Below are 20171 nucleotides of genomic sequence, written 5' to 3'. Positions count from 1 at the left end.
GTACTTTATCCCTTTACACTTGTGTGTGTATGAGGTAGTAGTTGTGGAATTGTTAGGTTAGATTACTCGTTGGTTATTACTGCATTGTCGGAACTAGAAGCACAAGCATTTCGCTACACTCGCATTAACATCTGCTAACCATGTGTATGTGACAAATACAATTTATTTGATTTTGGTTTGCTTTATATGACATAGTTTTGTTACCCCTATTTTTCCTAGCTTGGCCCAAAAACAGGGTTGCGTGTCTGTTTTCCAAATGTGATACAACAGAGCACTAAGCCACAAACACTGTCATATTATCTAAAGATCCTCAGTGTTCAGCCCACTGTCCTGTCCTGGCCACAGCTAAGCCCTGGGGTGTCAGTGTTACTGAGCCAAGGCCAGATGGAACCCTCTGTCACACCAGACCAGGCCGGGACACCACTTCATGGGCTTCATCCTAGCCTCTTCAGGAATGTGTGATTCTTTTCCAGCTATGTCTCTCTCAAAGCGCCACTCTCTGGGTGAGGGAACAGTGGTGGGCCGATCTGCGATGACACAGCTGTGGCATTGTGTGGTCCCTGGGGTGTTGTGTGACAGTCCATCCCCTGGTCTGGCTCTTTGTGTTGTCTCATTCACTACACATTCACTACAGACGGCTGCTTCCGCTGGTGGTGGCGCTTTGTGTGGTATTATTGTGGCCAGCCCAGGCAGGCATTTGGTGCTGGGCTGCAGTGTAGTGCTGGCAAGCCTCTGGCCCATGTTTAGGAACTGAGGGGGTAAATGAGGCATTTTCTGCTTTGACTCTTCAACGTGACAGTGGCAAGCTATTAGTGTCCTACTGTCTGTCCTTGTGGAAGACACTGGTAACTACAGTGCATTCAGAAAGTATTCAGACCCATTTAGTTTTTCCACATTTTGTTACCTTACAGCCTTATTCTAAAATTGATGAAACTATAATATTTTTCTTTTCTCATCAATACCCCATAACGACAAAGTGAAAACGTGTTTTTAGACATTTTTGCAATTGTATTAAACATAAAAAACAGAAATACCTTATTTACATAAGTATTCAGATTTTTTGCTATGAGATTCAAAAATTGGGCTCAGGTGCATCCTGTTTCCATTGATCATCCTTGAGATGTTTCTACAACTTGATTGGGGGACTGTGGTAAATTCAATTGATTGGACATGATTTGGAAAGGCACACACCTGTCTATATATATATACAGTGCCTTGCGAAAGTATTCGGCCCCCTTGAACTTTGCGACCTTTTGCCACATTTCAGGCTTCAAACATAAAGATATAAAACTGTATTGTTTTGTAAAGAATCAACAACAAGTGGGACAAGTGGAAGTGGAACGACATTTATTGGATATTTCAAACTTTTTTAACAAATCAAAAACTGAAAAATTGGGCGTGCAAAATTATTCAGCCCCTTTACTTTCAGTGCAGCAAACTCTCTCCAGAAGTTCAGTGAGGATCTCTGAATGATCCAATGTTGACCTAAATGACTAATGATGATAAATACAATCCACCTGTGTGTAATCAAGTCTCCGTATAAATGCACCTGCACTGTGATAGTCTCAGAGGTCCGTTAAAAGCGCAGAGAGCATCATGAAGAACAAGGAACACACCAGGCAGGTCCGAGATACTGTTGTGAAGAAGTTTAAAGCCGGATTTGGATACAAAAAGATTTCCCAAGCTTTAAACATCCCAAGGAGCACTGTGCAAGCGATAATATTGAAATGGAAGGAGTATCAGACCACTGCAAATCTACCAAGACCTGGCCGTCCCTCTAAACTTTCAGCTCATACAAGGAGAAGACTGATCAGAGATGCAGCCAAGAGGCCCATGATCACTCTGGATGAACTGCAGAGATCTACAGCTGAGGTGGGAGACTCTGTCCATAGGACAACAATCAGTCGTATATTGCACAAATCTGGCCTTTATGGAAGAGTGGCAAGAAGAAAGCCATTTCTTAAAGATATCCATAAAAAGTGCCGTTTAAAGTTTGCCACAAGCCACCTGGGAGACACACCAAACATGTGGACGAAGGTGCTCTGGTCAGATGAAACCAAAATTGAACTTTTTGGCAACAATGCAAAACGTTATGTTTGGCGTAAAAGCAACACACCATCCCCACTGTCAAACATGGTGGTGGCAGCATCATGGTTTGGGCCTGCTTTTCTTCAGCAGGGACAGGGAAGATGGTTAAAATGGATGGGAAGATGGATGGAGCCAAATACAGGACCATTCTGGAAGAAAACCTGATGGAGTCTGCAAAAGACCTGAGACTGGGACGGAGATTTGTCTTCCAACAAGACAATGATCCAAAACATAAAGCAAAATCTACAATGGAATGGTTCAAAAATAAACATATCCAGGTGTAAGAATGGCCAAGTCAAAGTCCAGACCTGAATCCAATCGAGAATCTGTGGAAAGAACTGAAAACTGCTGTTCACAAATGCTCTCCATCCAACCTCACTGAGCTCGAGCTGTTTTGCAAGGAGGAATGGGAAAAAAATTCAGTCTCTCGATGTGCAAAACTGATAGAGACATACCCCAAGCGACTTACAGCTGTAATCGCAGCAAAAGGTGGCGCTACAAAGTATTAACTTAAGGGGGCTGAATAATTTTGCACGCCCAATTTTTCAGTTTTTGATTTGTTAAAAAAGTTTGAAATATCCAATAAATGTCGTTCCACTTCATGATTGTGTTCCACTTGTTGTTGATTCTTCACAAAAAAATACAGTTTTATATCTTTATGTTTGAAGCCTGAAATGTGGCAAAAGGTCGCAAAGTTCAAGGGGGCTGAATACTTTCGCAAGGCACTGTATATATATATATTTTTTAAATTTAACCAGGCAAGTCAGTTAAGAACAAATTCTTATTTTCAATGACGGCCTAGGAACAGTGGGTGAACTGCGTGTTCAGGGGCAGAACGACAGATTTGTACCTTGTCAGCTCGGGGGTTTGAACTTGCAACCTTCCGGTTACTAGTCCAACACTCCCTGCCGCCCACAGTTGTCAGTGCATGACAGAGCAAAAACCAAGCCATGAGGTCGAAGGAATTGTCCGTAGAGCTCCGAGACAGGATTGTCTCGGAGCTCTAATCTGGGGAAGGGTACCAAAATATTTCTGCAGCATTGAAGGTCCAAGAACACAGTGGCCTCCATCATTCTTAAATGGAAGAAGTTTGGAACCACCAAGACTCTTCCTAGAGCTGGCTGCCCGGCCAAACTGAGCAAATGGAGGAGAAGGGCCTTGGTAAGGAAGGTGACCAAGAACCTGATGGTCACTCTGACAGAGCTCCAGAGTTCCTCTGTGGATATGAGAGAACCTTCCAGAAGGACAACCATCTCTGCAGCACTCCACCAATCAGGCCTTTATGGTAGAGTGACCAGACGGAAGGCTCTCCTCAGTAAAAGGCACATGATAGCCCACTTGGAGTTTGCCAAAAGGCACCTAAAGGACTCTCAGACCATGAGAAACAAGACTCTGGTCTGATAAAACCAAGATTTAACTCTCATTCAAGGGTTTTTCTTTATTTTTTACTATTTTCTACATTGCAGAATAATAGTGAAGACATCAAAACTATGAAATAATGCATGCAATCATGTAGTAACCAAAAAAGTGTTAATCAAATATATGATATATTTGAGAATCTTCAAAGTAGCCACCCTTTGCCTTGATGACAGCTTTGCCCACTCTTTGCATTGTCTCAACCAGTTCATGATGTAGTCACCTGGAATGCATTTCAATTATCAGGTGTATCAGGCCTTGCTAAAAGCCTTGTTAAATAAAGGTTACATAAAAATAAAATAAAAGGTTTATTTGGGGATTTTCTTTCCTTCTTAATGTGTTTTGAGACAATCAGTTGTGTTGTGACATGATAGGGGTGGTATACAGAAGGTAGCCCTATTTGGTAAAAGACCATGTCCATATTATGGCAAGAACAGCTCAAATAAGCAAAGAGAAACGACAGTACATCATTACTTTAAGATATGACGGTCAGTCAATAAGTACAATTTCAAGAACTTTGAACGTTTCTTCAAGTGCAGTCGCAAAATCCATCAAGCGCTACGATGCAACTGGCTCTCTCGAGGACTGCCACAGGAAAGGAAGACCCAAAGTTACCTCTGCTGCAGAGGATAAGTTCATCAGAGTTAACTGCACTTCAGATTGCAGCCCAAATAAATGCTTCACAGAGTTCAAGTAAACAACACTCAGTAAACGATCTCAACATCAACTGTTCAGAGGAGACTGCGTGAATCAGGCCTTCATGGTCGAATTGCTATAAAGAAACCACTACTAAAGGACACCAATAAGAAGAGACTTGCTTGGGCCAAGAAACATGAGAAATGGACATTAGACCAGTGGAAATCTGTCCTTTGGTCTGATGAGTCCAAATTTGCTTTGTGAGATGCAGAGTAAGTGAACGGATGATCTCCGCATGTGTGGTTCCCAACTTGAAGCATGGAGGAGGAGGTGTGATGGTGTGTGGGCTTGCTTTGCTGGTGACACTGTCGATGATTGATTGATTGATTGATTGATTGATTGATTTAGAATTCAAGGCACACAACCAGCATGGCTACCACCGCATTTTGCAGCGATACGCCATCCCATCTAAGTTGAGGTTGGTGAGACTATTTGTTTTTCAACAGACAATGACCCAACACACCTCCAGCGTGTGTAAGGCTATTTGACCAAGAAGGAGAGTGATAGAATGCTGCATCTGATGACCTGGCCTCCACAATCACCCTACCTCAACCCAACTGAGATGGTTTGAGATGAGTTGGACCGCAGAGTGAAGGAAAAGCATCCAACAAGTGCTCAGCATATGTGAGAACTCCTTTAAGACTGTTGGAAAACATTCCTTAAGAAGCTGGTTGAAAGAATTCCAAGAGTGGGCAAAGCTGTCATCAAGGCAAAGGGTGGCTACTTTGAAGAATCTCAAATATAAAATATATTTTGATTTGTTTTAACACTTTTTGGTTACTACATGATTCCATATGTGTTATTTCATAGTTTTGATGTCTTCACTATTATTCTACAATGTAGAAAATAGTAACAAATAAAGAAAAACCCTAGAATGAGTAGGTGTGTGCTTTGTCATTTTGGGAAATGCTTTGTCATTTTGGGAAATGCTTTGTCATTTTGGGAATTTGTGTGTAGATTGATGAGGAGAAAAATATTTTATACATTTTAGATTAAGGCTGTAACGTAACAAAATGTGAATGGGTCTGAATACTTTCCGAATGCACTGCATATCTGTTGGTTTGAGGACAATGTCTACAGGGTTTGTGGTTTATGGGTATTTGTGTTTCCTTGAAGGTATTTGTTCTTGTTCTGGTTATATACTTTCTTTTAGGATATTTTATTTTACAAAGTGAATTATTATATGATTTCGGTAGATTTATTTTACTTCAATAAGAGCTTGATGATTATGGTTCAAATTCCCAGGATTTAAAAAAATATTTTAATGAAATTAATTTCCATTATTTATGTTTTTTTTAGCAGAGCTAAGATCTCCCAATTCATGAAATACAATTTATTTACAGAATTTCTGTATAGAATTCCTTTGTTATCCAGTTAGTTACCCCAGTGATGAGACTGAGACTTTCTGGCAAGCTGGATCAGTTCAGGGTAAAATACCCATATATTATTATCCTGCCATGTCTTAACATTACAGCTATTGTCACTGAGCCACAACATTACAGAACAGCAGCACCCTGCACCACATTGAGCTTTGATAACAGGAAACATGGCCGCAATGGTGTCATATTCTCTCCCTCTTCATCTCCCTACCATGGGAGTAGCTAGCCCCATCCCCAGCCCAGAGAATGAGCCATGGAGACGCTGACTGGGACCCAGGTGGTCCTCTGCAGACAGACAGGTAATTTAAACCTAAGTGTACACACATCACTGGGTTTTGACACACTGACAGGCCCTGAGAGAGAGAGATGTCAGCCTCTCAGAAAGAGAGGACAGGAGTGTGTGTGTGTCTGTCTCGACAGGCATGTCCGTAGAAGCCATAGCGAGCCTGGTGTAATAGCCACATTATTTCCAAGGACCCCCACTACTGCTCAGCACCCTGCTTTACCCCAAAACCAGCACCCCTGCTAAGTGTGTGGGCGGGGTGTTAATTGCCACACAGGGGGGTAGAATTGAGGGCGAGGGGCGTCCCTGCACCTCAAGTCCCCATCCGCCCCCCACCCCCTTCTCCTACCGTTCAAGTTGCAGCTAATTCCTGGAGCGATGCAGTGTGAAAGAGGCTGCTATCTCTTACTAAGACTGACACCCCCCCCCCCCCCCCCCCCCCCACTCCCACCACTAGACACCCCCCCCACCCCCGTCCTGCATCACATAGAACACAGAGCAAAAAGACTGGCAGAAAGGAGAGGGAAAAATGAAGGAAAAAAAGTCATCAGCAAGCAATACTTTTTTTACTCTCCTCCCTCTCCTTTTTTTTCTGATTTACGGCGCTTTCCTCAGAAAGCTCCATTGTTCCCCTAGCCTAAGTCTCATCAGGCCTTTTGTGGCTGACTATCACAGCGGCAGGCAGAGAGCTGGAAATGTATAAATGGTATCATGCCTTGTGATTAATGGCGGTACTTATGAGTCAGGTCTGATAACGGGCCTGCTCTCTACTCAATTTCAGATACCGTTAATGGAATCTGTCTTCTGCGATTGTAATGTGAGAGCGCCTAATTTGCTATGGAGCTTGAAGCTGTCACCGGCAAGGGATTGTGGGGTCATAAGGGACCTGGCAGCCGTTTGGCCTGCAGCTTGTATCTGCCGTGCTGAATAGAGCAGCTCTCTGCCTGTCAGTTAGCTGATAGGCTGATGAGGACTCTAAGCCACTCTACACAATGGCGGAAACGGCCATACTGCCTGACTTCCTTAATTGTGGAGCCCGCTCATATTTCAGAGCCAGCGTGCCGGGGACTGGGCGGATTTTTTTCTTCCTCTTTCCCCCCCCTCTCTCCTCCTCAACTTTTTTTTTCTCTGTTTTCTTCATTTCATCCTCACGTACTCTGACCCCCCCCCCCCCACTCACACATCTCTGTACTATTTGAGTTGTCTTCCCCTTCTCCTCCTCATCATTTGACGTCCCTCTCCCTCTGTGTCTCTTTTTAGTAAGTGGTGGGTCTTGCATATGACAGATTTATCCCAAGTTTGCTTCAGTTACCACTAAAGAGATGGAAGAGAAGAAGAAGGGGGGGGGGGGGGGTAGGACTTTTGAAGTAAAGGAGTACATCTCCCATATTGGTTATCTATGTCAGGCTGGCGGATGAATTTGCTTCTGGAGAGAGAGGCCTGAAGGATGTGGTATGGGAATGGTCAGAGCTTTAGATAGTTCCTATGGCTACGAAAATAGAATTGTTTCAATGACCGGTACTTGGACATTTTCAAAAATATGTCAATGATTTTGTTTTGCAGTCGTGGTCAACCATATCCGTCTATCATCATTATGACTTTTCTCACTTTGGATAGCCACGAACCATACGCCTACCCATACCTGGGGTTGGACATGTGGTCACCCCTGTACCTGACCCCTCTGCCACTCCTCCAGACTGGCAGACCCGGGGCCAGGTGCGGTGCTGGCTGGGGGGTGTTTGCTGTGTCCAGGCCCAGCTGGCAGTGGTCGGTGGTGGCCGAGGTCTTCTCCCTCAACCTCTTTGTTGGGCTCTTCTCCCTAACTGCCAGCTTCCACTGTGCAAATAGTGCCCCCCAGAGGAGTCAGGTAACTACACCATCCTTCTATACCGTCCACCCTCACACAGGACAAGACATGCATATCAGCCACCTGAAACCAGATAGACCGTTCCATTGTGATATCACAACTGTGTGCCCGAGGAAACTATATGGTACAATATATAGAAATATGGTATGTTAATATACAGACTGTTTATTTTTTCAATGATAAATGCCATATGTTGATACATTTAAAGAGTTGTTCACGATTTTACAACTTGATGTTTGATGGTTACCCTGAAAGTAGTCTATCGGCCAAGAGAAACTAATCCAGGTTTCACTTTTCTTTAAACAGCCACTACAAACGTCTGCTAACCTTAGCCACCATAAGCTAACAATCAATGGATGTGATGGGGGCATGTGAGCATGTTTTTACAAAAATGATGTCCATATCACCTGAAATCCAATCAACTCCATATTTGATTTGCTGTTACTTAAAATGTTTATGGCCAATTCACCTTTATTAACATGCTCACATCACTTCCATTAATTGTTAGCTTGTGGTGGCCAAAGTTAACTGAAGTTTGTACTGGCTGTTTAAAGAGAACTGAACCATGGGTTACAGTTAATACTGGCCCATAGACTACTTTCAGGGTGAGGAACCATCTAACTACTCCTTTAAGTCTCGTCTTGTTGTTGTCAGGTTGCCCATTGGGGGGCGCTGTGCTGTGGCCCGGGCCCGTGTAACCAGCACACTCTGGTGTTGTATGTGGTGGTCATCATTCCCAGGGTCCTGCTCCACCTCTGCTCTCACAAAGTAAGTTTAACGACACACCGCTCTTTTCCACCTGAGTGGCCATAGAGACGTAGGCAGAAAAACTGGCCTATCTGTTGCTGGGGAGACCAGACTTCCCTCTCAGGCCTCCTCACTCACCTACAGAGGACTGAGTACGGCACCTTTAGCCTGGTACACACTTATATACATTTACATATACTGTACCAACATACATTACAGTATATTGGAGCTGTGGGAGGTATGGTAGTGAGTGTTGATGTGTTTCTTTCTTTAATAATTGACCCTAGGCCAAGACAGAGGGAACCTCACCATGATGCTAAAGTGAGTATTATTCACTTTATTTTACAGATGAAGTCATTGCTATAGCATGAATCTTAATTCAACAGTTTGTTTACACATTGTTTCCATTTATTTGAGCTTTTAGGGTATTTTATTTCGAAATAGTTTTCTGGAATATTACATTAAATGTTGAATATTGAAGGTTATTTATTGGATCATGTGATCTGTAGAAGTGAAAGAGTTGTTTTCTAATGCTTTTGACTCTAGACAGACCGGTTTAAACATCAGACAAAAACCCATCAGTTCTGTTCTGAAGGAGGGAAAGCATCCATCGCCAGTACTGGAGCCCGTCTCTCCCTCTTTCTCCTCTCTCCCCAGCTTTTGTTCTTCCCGCTCCCCTCTCTACCATCAAAGCAGAACTGAACCTGCTTAGAGGACCACATCTCTGTGTTCTGTTTCTCCAGCAGTTTGAAATGATCACTCAGCTCTGGTGTTTAAGCATGACAAGCTGTGATGACAGACACTGCAATATAGCTGGAGAGATTGTGTTTTCCTCCAACAACCCCCTCTATCCCCCCCTGTCATCCAACTTCTGGTATTTTTCTACGGCTGACGCTTCTTAAGACCCCCCACCACCAACCCCCTCAGCCCGGCCCCACCCACTTCCATCACCCCCGCTGGTTGATGGACAAACATACCTTCAAGATGAGGGAGAGAGGCAAACATGACAAGCATGTCACATTGGGGACGTAAACCTCCCTAGAGAAGCTGACACAGTCTTACACACATATGCACATAACACACACACACATCGTCCTACACTCAATGATATGGGGACTCAATACGCTGTCAAAAAGAGATGGTATTAAAGAAGAGGCAGGGAGCTATCTCTGCTCCGGGGAAGTGTCTGTGACTGACAGGCTCTCTGACAGGGGTTGGGTGGAGGCCACATTCATTGGTGTCTGTCAATCGGATGGAAGGGTGCATACAGTCATTAAAGTTAGTCTGTTTGATTGGGGAGGGGTCAGTTATTTGTGTCTTCCAGTCACAAGAAAGGGAAGTGGGAGGTTATTCAATAATTGCTGTTCTTCAGTTTGATGAAGGTTAGAGGGATGCAGTCATGGAGACATTGGTGTCTGCTAATCAGAGGTTTTGTGTGTGTGTGTGTGTGTGTGTGTGTCAGGGCTCAGCTGACCCACTGTATGGCTGACCTGTCCCTCCCTGTGCTGATCCTGGCTGGACTGGGCTTGTTCTTCTCCTCCTGGGACAGGTAAGGAAACACACCAGACAGACAGAAATCACTCTCTCAGACAGGCACAATCCAAGTCCATATACACTCACTTCATTCCTTAATGAGAAATTAAACCATTGCCAAGTGCTTTTAACATGAAAATAAACTATTCGACCTGTCGTGCTGCCATGGCACTGTACAATTAAAAGAAGAAAGGGAGATTTTGATGTGTGTTTGTCTACTAGTTGTAATGATGTGAATGCATGTATCTGTATGTAGCAGTGCTCTCTGATGCAGTAATTCATTACAGTAGTGCCTATGCTGAGGTCGGTTGGGTGCCACTGATAAGGCAGAGCAGAGCCAGGCAGTCCCCAGGGCACAGCCAACCCCCTGCCTCCCCCTGCCTTCCCTGGGGGGCACCCAGACACACTTGGCTTTACAGACACACAAGCATGAACGTGCGCAAACATACATGGGTCATTCCATTGAAATTCCATGAAAATGTCAGCAAAGTTTTCTGAAATACAGCACAAATAAATATGTACTTTTATTTCCACTTTTTGTTTTCAATTTCCATATGTGTTTAGATTACCACTAGGGGATAGTGTTTTGTCGTTCTTTTATATAACCATTTACAACTGTCCTCTGCGTTGTAATGGTGATGTGAGGCAGAGTGGTAGGCCCCGTCACACAGTGACTCACACTCTGTCATCTAGACCCAGCATTAGGAAAGCAATCATGCTGTGGGCTACAGAACGTGTTAGCTGTGATAGTGTGTCTGTCTATGGGTGGAGTGACGTTATCTCTCCTGTACCTCGATACATTTAGGAGGGAATTGCACTGCAAGTACTGTATTTTCATGTACTTATTAGGAGATTGAAAATAAATGTGATTTGTAAAATGAACAGGTACCCTTGCACATGTATTGTTGTTTTGGTTCTGTACTCCAGCACTTCAGATTTGAAATGAGACAATGACTGAGATTGAAGTGCAGACTCTCAGCTTTCATTTCAAGGTATTTTTGATCCAAATCGTGTGAACCGTTTTGAAATTACTGCACTTTTTATACATAGTCCCTTCATTTTATGGGACCAAAAGTAATGGTACAAATTCACTTATTTGATTACCTCAAGCCTGTGACTCTGCAAGCTTTTTGGATGCATTTCCTGTTTGTATTGGTTGTGTTTCAGGAATGAATGGTAAATAATGTATTTTATCAAAACAAACAGCAAATGCATCCAACAAGTTTGTAGAGTCACAAGCTTGATGTAATCATTGTGTGCTAAGAATATGGGACCAAATACTACACTTTTGACTAATTTAATACACATATAAGTGAATTAGTCCATATACTTTGAGGGGACTATGTACAAAATTGCTGTAATTTCTATACGTTTCACCCGATATGGATGAAATTACCCTAAAATTAAAGCTGACAGTCTGCACTTTAATCTCAATCATTGTATCATTTCAAATCCAAAGTTCTGGAGGTAAAAGAGAGGTAAAACAAAAATGTTACTGTCCCAATAATTACGCAAAGAACTGTATATGGTATTTCTGTCTATATACAGTAACTATGTGTAAGGTCAGTGGTCTTACGGTGATGAATGCCTGTCTTTTCCCTTCAGGACGCAGGGTGTTGTTCCCTGGCTTCTGACGGCCATGCTGCTACTCTACTCCCTGTTCTTCATCTGGAGATTCAACCTGGACACCAGCAGACAGCGCACCCCTACTGCTGGGAGTGGTGAGCGATGGGGCTTAGTTAGGGCAGGGAGATGACTGGATGGGCCTGAGTTGGGCTGCCACAGTCTCCTCGGCCCCAGGTAAAGGCTGTGTTGTGTGTTTAGTCTCTCTGGTGGAGTAGTTCTGGCTTCAGAGTGATGCTGTGGTGTGTGTGCTGGCTGGGCTGGGCCTGAGTTGGACACACACAGGCCTGGGGAGGAGGCTAGGACATGGGGGTCTGTGGAGGGCCGGAGGCTCTTCACTATAGGTCTCCTGGTACACATGGTGCACTCCAACCATCGGTAAACATCATATCCAGTAAAATCAACTGACTTTGGCTTGATGGCACCATCCTGTGTGTGGTGTTATAACACTGTAGAATCTTTACCTGCACCAACTGATTTCAGGATGACCGACAAACTGGAAAATAAATGTTGTCTTGTAGCTAAAGCTCGTGTCAAACTCAATAATATTTATTTTTGCGGGAAATAACGATCTCGGGGGACATTGAAATTACTTAAACTAAATCAAAACTGTGTAGAAATGATATTGACTTACATTTATAGTCTCCTCACTCTGTCCAGCTCACTAACAGTCATCAAACGGAGGCTTGGCCGTCAGGGAGCATCGAACCATTTTAAAGCGATGGATAGAGGACAATTATTTTGCCGATTTAGACGGCAAGGAAATATAATCCATTTTAAGTGCGGTCCTCTGGACCTCGATGGAAACAGTTTGCCCCTCGGGCTGCATTCTGAGTTTGATACCCCTGGGCTAGAGGGTCACACACAAAACATCTTGAGAATTTTACTGACAAAAATCTCTGCACTTGTTTCATCTGAGCTAACCCAATCATTTTCTCTGTAGCTCAAACTGGGGCCCTGCACTCCACATGCCAGGTATTTTATTCTCCCGTCTCTCATCCCACGGTGGGGGCTAAAGAGAGGCACGGTTAGCACATAGATTCCACTGTGAATGCTGAGTGTGAGATGTTAGCCGTGAGAGGTAGCAGATTACACCAGTGTGGTGCTGCGCTCTGCCAGGCAGACTGAGGGAGCATCACACAGCTGCTTTGATCAGGGGGAGGGCATACGCTGTCAGACCCATCACACCTGTCTACCCGCGATTAGATAGACAGAGCTGGGGTGGGGGCACTGACAACTTACCACAGAGGCACTTGAAAGCATACATAGAGCACACACACACACACACACACACACACACACACACACACACACACACACACACACACACACACACACACACACACACACACACACACACGGAGACCATCCTCAGTAGTGGAGATGGACAAACAGAACTCCACTCAAAAAAAAGTACACAGACACACAGTTGTAAGAGAATATATAACTCATGTTGACTTGTAGAGGTTTGTGTTGCGTCCCTCCCAGGGAGTGTGATCAGAGCAGTAACAGTGTGGTGGAGCAGTTTGGGCGGGAGCTTCTGGTCTCTGTCCCTCCAGACTCTATCATCCTGACCCGGGGAGACCTCCCAGGTAACTCCCTGCGCTACTGCCAGAGACGTACACCTCGTTGGCCAGGAGGTTACTTCTTTGCCACTTAATGTAATTTGCATTGGTTTTAAGTCCAGGTCAGGACTTCCATTAATTCAGTGTCATGATAACAGCATTGTTAGAAGCATTTTGGTAGAAGATCCTAGTAAGACTCTGTTGACCTCTCTGCTCCTCCAGATGATGACGTATAGCTGGTACGTGGCCAAGCTGGGCCAGCATCACCCTGGGGTTCACTTCCCAGGGTGCTGGTGGGACCCGGTCCACACGGAGGAGAAAGACACCTTCAGTCTGGAGCAGTTCCTCTCTCACAACACACAGTGAGTCACTGGGAGAGAAGGGAGGGAGAGAATACCATAGAGATACATACAGTGTCTTTCTTTATTGAGAATGTATGGACTGACTGAATGGACAAGTGAGAAATAGAGAGAGTGAATGAAGAGGACAATAATGGACTGAGTAGAAAGTGAGTGTAACCGATGTGAAATGGCTAGCTAGTTAGCGGGGTGCGCGCTAATAGCGATTCAATCTGTGACATCACTCGCTCTGAGACCTTGAAGTAGTTGTTCACCTTGCTCTGCAAGGGCCGCGGCTTATGTGGATCGATGTGTAGCGATGCTTCAAGGGTGACTGTTGTCTATGTGTGCAGAGGGTCCCTGGTTCGAGCCCAGGTAGGGGTGAGGAGAGGGACGGAAGCTATACTGTTACATGAGGAATGGTGAGATTGTTGGAGAGCACTGAGTGGTTGAAACAATAAGGAGGAGATGAAACATAGAACCTACAGCATTAAGGACTATAACACCAGGCTACTGCCCCGTGAGGAGTCACAATACCATGTCTGAAAGACTGCAGAGAACGACTGAACAAATATATTCAGTGTATTTATGTTTTATCCATCTGACTGTAGTACTCGAAGGATACAGAGAACAAATGGGTTGGACAGGACTCCTGTAAATCCCCAGCCCACCAGGGGGCAGTGTTTGCTTGGCCAACAGGGGGGCAACACTGACCAGTGGGATCAACCCTCTGGGTACAGCACTGGAGAGGAGAGTGGATCAGTAGGAATGGGAGAGAGCTGAATGGTGGGTGTGTGTGCATGCTTGTGCTTGTTGGGTATGAGGTGGATGCATATGTGCTTCCCATGTATGCCTACTCAGTTCTATCAGAAGTCACCTGGGGTGAGAGTGAGTAGTGTTTGAGGGGAGATAGATAGCTGAGGGTAGTTCCCTTTAGGGGCTCCAACACTGTGGTTCTGCTCTGTCCACCTCAGCAGCATGGTCACGGTGCCTGCCTGGTTGTGTGTGTGTCTGCAGGGGGGCTGTGCTGGCCTGCATCGGGCTGCCTGACCGGGACCCCAGCTGGGAGAGGAGCTTTTCTCACTGGCTTCTGGGTGTGTGTAACCACCTGGTGCCTGCCCAGGAGCCCTTCCACCCGGTGGAGTGGACCCACCACACCCTCTACATCTGGACCGAGCCACACAACAGGTACACAGTATACATACAGCCCAGAGGGCCCTCTGGAGAGGTGGGGGGCCTGCTCAGCAGGAGAGGCCTACAGTTCATGGGGAGTCTATGGTGTTCTGCTAGCTGCCATGGAAATGGTCATACTGTATGTCACAGCATGACGAACATGCTAGGCCTGTTAGTTAGGAATCCTGTGATCATACATTTCTATAGCAGAGTAAGAATCTTCTGTTCAGTGATACTCTTTGGTGTTGACTATTTCTTCTCTGTGGTCTTTCACAATACCGGCAGAGACTTAACGGATGTTCCTACAGCAAGGTTTCCTCTGTTCTCCGTGCTCTGATCCAGCAGCTATACGCGTTATACCAAAGCAAGACATTAGGCCTCCAGCCATTTGAAATGAGGCTAAAGATGAAACATAATTAGTTTCTTATTGCGTTTTGTCAATAAGTGTGTCAAAAGTGGAATTAGTCAAAGCTCCATTTTCTGTTGCCGTTGCCAGCCGTCCCTCATTCACTGCGATAATCATGGCTGAATACTGTGACATCATTTTCTTTGCCATCACTACAAGCGTGTCCGTCGATGCCCACAAGCCAAATATTAGCTCGGAACCGTGCTAAAATATTATTTTGAAGAAGAGGTCAAGTGTTTATACGCAACAACATGAAAAAGGATATGTGGTTCCTTCCATGTCTAATGTGCTGGTAATGTTGCTCTGCAGTACTGTACTGTATATTCACATTGGGTTTGTGAAAACCTAAACCAGCACACTTTGAACAATGTGTATTAACATCCATAGTGATACATGAATGAATATGATTGTGTGGAAGGAATGATGCATGAGAAAAGCCCAGGAGGTGTTGAGATGTAGAGCTGTGTCTTGTTCCATTTACCACCCAGGGTCCTGGGCAAGGGGGTCTAGGAGATGTGGCCGGCCAGGTAAAGTAAAGAGTAAACACTGAAGACACTGACTCTCTTTTCTCTTGCAGTCACTGTATATTTGTATAGTTTACAGATAGAGTCTCTCTGACAGATCAGCCTAGTCTGCCAGCTAAAACATCTACGTAACCCACTCTGGTGTGGTAGAGCACCAGCTATTCTACATGAAATGCTGTTGTGTAGCTAGCATCTGCATAAATCACTATATTCTCCTAGTGCATCTCTGCGGATAAATCTCCACGGTTCATCCATCCAGAACTTAGCTCTGAGCCTGTGATATGTTCTCTTTGTTTCAGGATGAAGACTGCTTTCTTTCTGTTTGACCTGGCTGAGAGGATCCAGGGAGAGGAGAAAGCTGGCCTGTTTGAGCTGGCTGAGAGGATCCAGGGAGAGGAGAAAGCTGGCCTGTTTGACCTGGCTGAGAGGATCCAGGGAGAGGAGAAAGCTGGCCTGTTTGACCTGGCTGAGAGGATCCAGGGAGAGGAGAAAGCTGGCCTGTTTGACCTGGCTGAGAGGATCCAGGGAGAGGAGAAAGCTGGCCTGTTTGACCTGGCTGAGAGGATCCAGGGAGAGGAGAAAGCTGGCCTGTTTGACCTGGCTGAGAGGATCCAGGGAGAGGAGAAAGCTGGCCTGTTTGACCTGGCTGAGAGGATCCAGGGAGAGGAGAAAGCTGGCCTGTTTGACCTGGCTGAGAGGATCCAGGGAGAGGAGAAAGCTGGCCTGTTTGACCTGGCTGAGAGGATCCAGGGAGAGGAGAAAGCTGGCCTGTTTGACCTGGCTGAGAGGATCCAGGGAGAGGAGAAAGCTCGCCTGTTTGAGCTCTCCTACACAGAGAGTCAGTCCTCCCATAGCAAACAAATAGGAGTATGAGCATTAACCATAATCACATACAGTATATGGTCAAGATTTGTACAGTGGTGCTTGTTATGGTCATTGTATACAAGTTGTGTTCTTTGTGATTGACAGCTATGTAAGGAAATCGTGGAGAGGCACACAGGCTACCCTCCCAACTGGGATAAGAACCTGTCCCTGGCCAGCGAGAGGCTCCTGCAGCATCCAGCACTTCAGCCTGTACCTGGACAAGGAGCCCACGGACTCCCAGGCCCCCGGGGTGGTGTTGTCCAGACAAACAGGACCCTGACTGCACCTCACACTGCGGGAATGTTTTCCACTGGGGACGTTACATGACTTTTGCAACCTGGACTGAACCCAATCAAGCTGTTCATCTCTCACACACACTCTTTTATTTACTATTTCCCTGTCTCTCTCTGTATCTCTTTCTCTGCCTCTCTCGCGGCTTTTAACGTTGTGATTATGTGGCCTCCAGCTTTAGTTCTTTAGTTCTCCCATTAGGACGGTCAGGCTGAGATTGAGGGAAACCCAATTTGTGCGCAGAAATGGAGGATTAGAGCAGGCTCTTAATCTAGGACAGACTTGTGCCGTGCTACGCTTTCCTCTGGACTCTTAGCATGACCCAGGCTCCAAATCACCACCGCTGCCCACCGACTATCCATCCGGCTGAGATGGTCCTTTAAAAAACAAATGGATTCAAGGAGCTTTTTTTTCTCCTTTTGACACCAGAGCTATAATCCCTCACGGATTTAAATGACATATTAAATGTTACAATGCCAGGGACGCATTTAGAGGTGTGTGCTCCTCCTGTGATACACAGACACGAGGACAGAAACACACCACACACACACACACACACACACACACACACACACTGAACAGTGGAGCACTTTCATCTCCGCAGAGACATTTTGTTGCGCAGACATTGACAGTCACAACTACGCTAACACAGACAGAGACATTGCACACAGACATGCAAGGGTCCTCAGCAGGGACTCATTCCTCTGTTCTAGGAGAGACCTACCTCGCTCACCTTCCATTCCCTCGTTCCTCTGTTCTCAGAGAGACCTACCTCGCTCACCTTCCATTCCCTCGTTCCTCTGTTCTCAGAGAGACCTTCTACCTCGCCCACCTTCCATTCCCTCGTTCCTCTGTTCTCGGAGAGACCTTCTACCTCGCTCACCTTCCATTCCCTCGTTCCTCTGTTCTCAGAGAAACCTTCTACCTCGCTCACCTTCCATTCCATCGTTCCTCTGTTCTCAGAGAGACCTTCTACCTCGCTCACCTTCCATTCCCTCGTTCCTCTGTTCTCAGAGAGACCTTCTACCTCTCTCACTTTCCATTCCCTCGTTCCTCTGTTCTCGGAGAGACCTTCTACCTCGCTCACCTTCCATTCCCTCGTTCCTCTGTTCTCGGAGAGACCTTCTACCTCGCTCACCTTCCATTCCCTCGTTCCTCTGTTCTCAGAGAGACCTTCTACCTCGCTCACCTTCCATTCCCTCGTTCCTCTGTCCTCGGAGAGACCTTCTACCTCACTCACCTTCCATTCCCTCGTTCCTGTGTTCTCAGAGAGACCTTCTACCTCGCTCACCTTCCATTCCCTCTTTCCTCTGTCCTCGGAGAGACCTTCTACCTCGCTCACCTTCCATTCCCTCGTTCCTCTGTCCTCGGAGAGACCTTCTACCTCACTCACCTTCCATTCCCTCGTTCCTGTGTTCTCGGAGAGACCTTCTACCTCGCTCACTTTCCACATTCTGACTGTGAACATGCTATTTTTTCTGCTGTCCACAGATTAAAATACTCTAACAAAGATTCATTTTTCCACTTAAAATGTTCTCAGAGCTATACTTTTTTTCTGCTGTGTTTATTTTTTCTATGAGACATTTTATTTCTGGTGTAAGTATTTATTGATGTATACAAATATGACAAATTAGTATTAGAAGGAGATGCAAAAAAATCTATGAATCTATAGTACAATGTACAGCTGTTTAATATATTTTGTGTTTTTTGCTCTGTCACTTTACTTTATCATTGACCTTTTCTTGTGTCCTCTCTTCTGCTTGAATCTCCCTCTATCTGTCTCCCTCTCCTGTCTCCCTCACTCTCTCTCATCCCTCTCTTATGTCCCTCTCTTCCACTGTCTCCCCCCCCGCCCCCTGTCTCTGAGAGTCGGTTGCCCACCCCAAATCAGCAAGCTGCTGAAGGATTGTAGGAACCCATGGAATCGCCGTGACCACGGATGCAGGCAGGCAGCCACGGCAACGCTGGAATGTGGGGCGTCTGAGGAGATAAGAGCTGTGAGCCCAGCCAGGGAGAGAGGGAGAGGGAAGGGATGGAGGGAGAGGGGGAAAGAGACAGAGAGAGGGTGAGAGAGAGGCAAGCCTGTGAATGGGAGACAGAGAGACAACACTATAAACAGCTGGAAGAAGAGAATAGCGACAGAGCAGAAAAGAGAGGGGGGGGGGGGGGACATGGAGGCACACACTGGAGATGGGAAGCCAGTCTTATTCCTATTTGCATTTCATTTACATCCCTGGCCGTATCGACCATCCGGATTGGGAGCAAAGCCCAGGGCTTAGGAGCGGAATAAAAAGACAAAATGCCTTTGCTGCTCTCATCCCTCCCTGATAATACCCCTTCTGTTTTTCTTTTCTCTTTTTCTCCATCTATAAGTAGATACTGTCCGAAATGCCAGCGGAAAAGCGACACCTCCGCTTGCTGTGCATCTCAGATAGACCGAACGGGAGTAGGGGCTGAAAAGACGGCTTTAGAGGCTGGGCCTATCTCCTCTCTGGCTGGATGGAGAAGGTTAGGTTGTGGTAGGGGGTGGAATAGGCATAAAGTACTGAGCTGGCCACAGATTTTGCATCATCTTACACTCTGGAAAAACTTCCCTGCAGATCAGTTTCCTAAGCAGGGAAACCTGTTTCAAGGGTGTTTAATCTACGCCACCCATTTCTGTGATCATGGCCAATGGCCGCGACTGAACTTGACATATTTTTAGCACAGGATTGTTCTTGTTATTCATCCATACTTGTAGGTTTGTCTAATGCAGCGGCTGTTGATGGTTGGTTTTGCACCGTAGGTCTTATAGCTGGGCTCCCGAGTGGCACAGCGGTCTAAGGCACTGCATGTCAGTGCAAGACGTGTTCCTACAGTCCATGGTTCAAATCCAGGCTGTATCACATCAGGCCGTGATTGGGAGTCCAGGTTTGGCCGGGGTAGGCCATCATTGTAAATAAGAATGTCTTCTTAACTGACTTGCCTAGTTAAATAACGTTTTTTTTTTTTAATTACAAAATATAGATGACAGTGTGGAGTGTCCCCATTGTAGTGCTGGGGCTCCGAAGTGCCTCAGCACCAGCAGACTAGCTGGGACATCCAAGGTGTTTTTCTAGTGTATGCTCAACAAGCCAAAAGTCTAACAGAACATGTATGGGACCAAAGCGTTCCTTTGTGTTATGCGCTGTAGGTTATTTTCCTCTTGGAGAATGACTTTGTTCACATGTTGTAATGTGTGAATTGGCATGCTTGCAGGTTGAGTTGGTTATTGCCTTAATGAGTGTGTGTCTCAGTGTGTGACAGCCATTGTGTAAAGACCCTGCAGGTACCGTGTGTTTGTGGCTTTACAGAGAGTCTGTTTGTACAGGTGCTAGCAGCTCTCTCCATTGTCTTTAC

General features: G+C 45.6%; 1 protein-coding gene across 1 annotated transcript in view; it reads left to right on the top strand.

The window, feature by feature from the left end:
* LOC139383586 (transmembrane protein 260) overlaps positions 1–16829 on the top strand; it is a 33577-nt gene extending 16748 nt beyond the window's left edge. Inside the window, 17 exon segments of the mRNA XM_071128158.1 lie at positions 7559–7596; positions 7599–7729; positions 8384–8647; positions 8764–8773; positions 8776–8797; positions 9939–10025; positions 11615–11700; positions 11810–11962; positions 11965–12010; positions 13121–13246; positions 13248–13272; positions 13420–13559; positions 14553–14723; positions 15592–15620; positions 15623–15641; positions 15938–16505; positions 16608–16829. Of these exon segments, the coding sequence (XP_070984259.1) occupies positions 7559–7596; positions 7599–7729; positions 8384–8647; positions 8764–8773; positions 8776–8797; positions 9939–10025; positions 11615–11700; positions 11810–11962; positions 11965–12010; positions 13121–13246; positions 13248–13272; positions 13420–13559; positions 14553–14723; positions 15592–15620; positions 15623–15641; positions 15938–16505; positions 16608–16829 (2137 nt within the window).
* Positions 16830–20171: the final 3342 nt, after the last annotated feature.

This window comes from Oncorhynchus clarkii, chromosome 25, assembly GCF_045791955.1.
Source record: "Oncorhynchus clarkii lewisi isolate Uvic-CL-2024 chromosome 25, UVic_Ocla_1.0, whole genome shotgun sequence".
NCBI lineage: Eukaryota > Metazoa > Chordata > Actinopteri > Salmoniformes > Salmonidae > Oncorhynchus > Oncorhynchus clarkii.
This window is presented reverse-complemented; position numbering and strand designations above follow the sequence as displayed.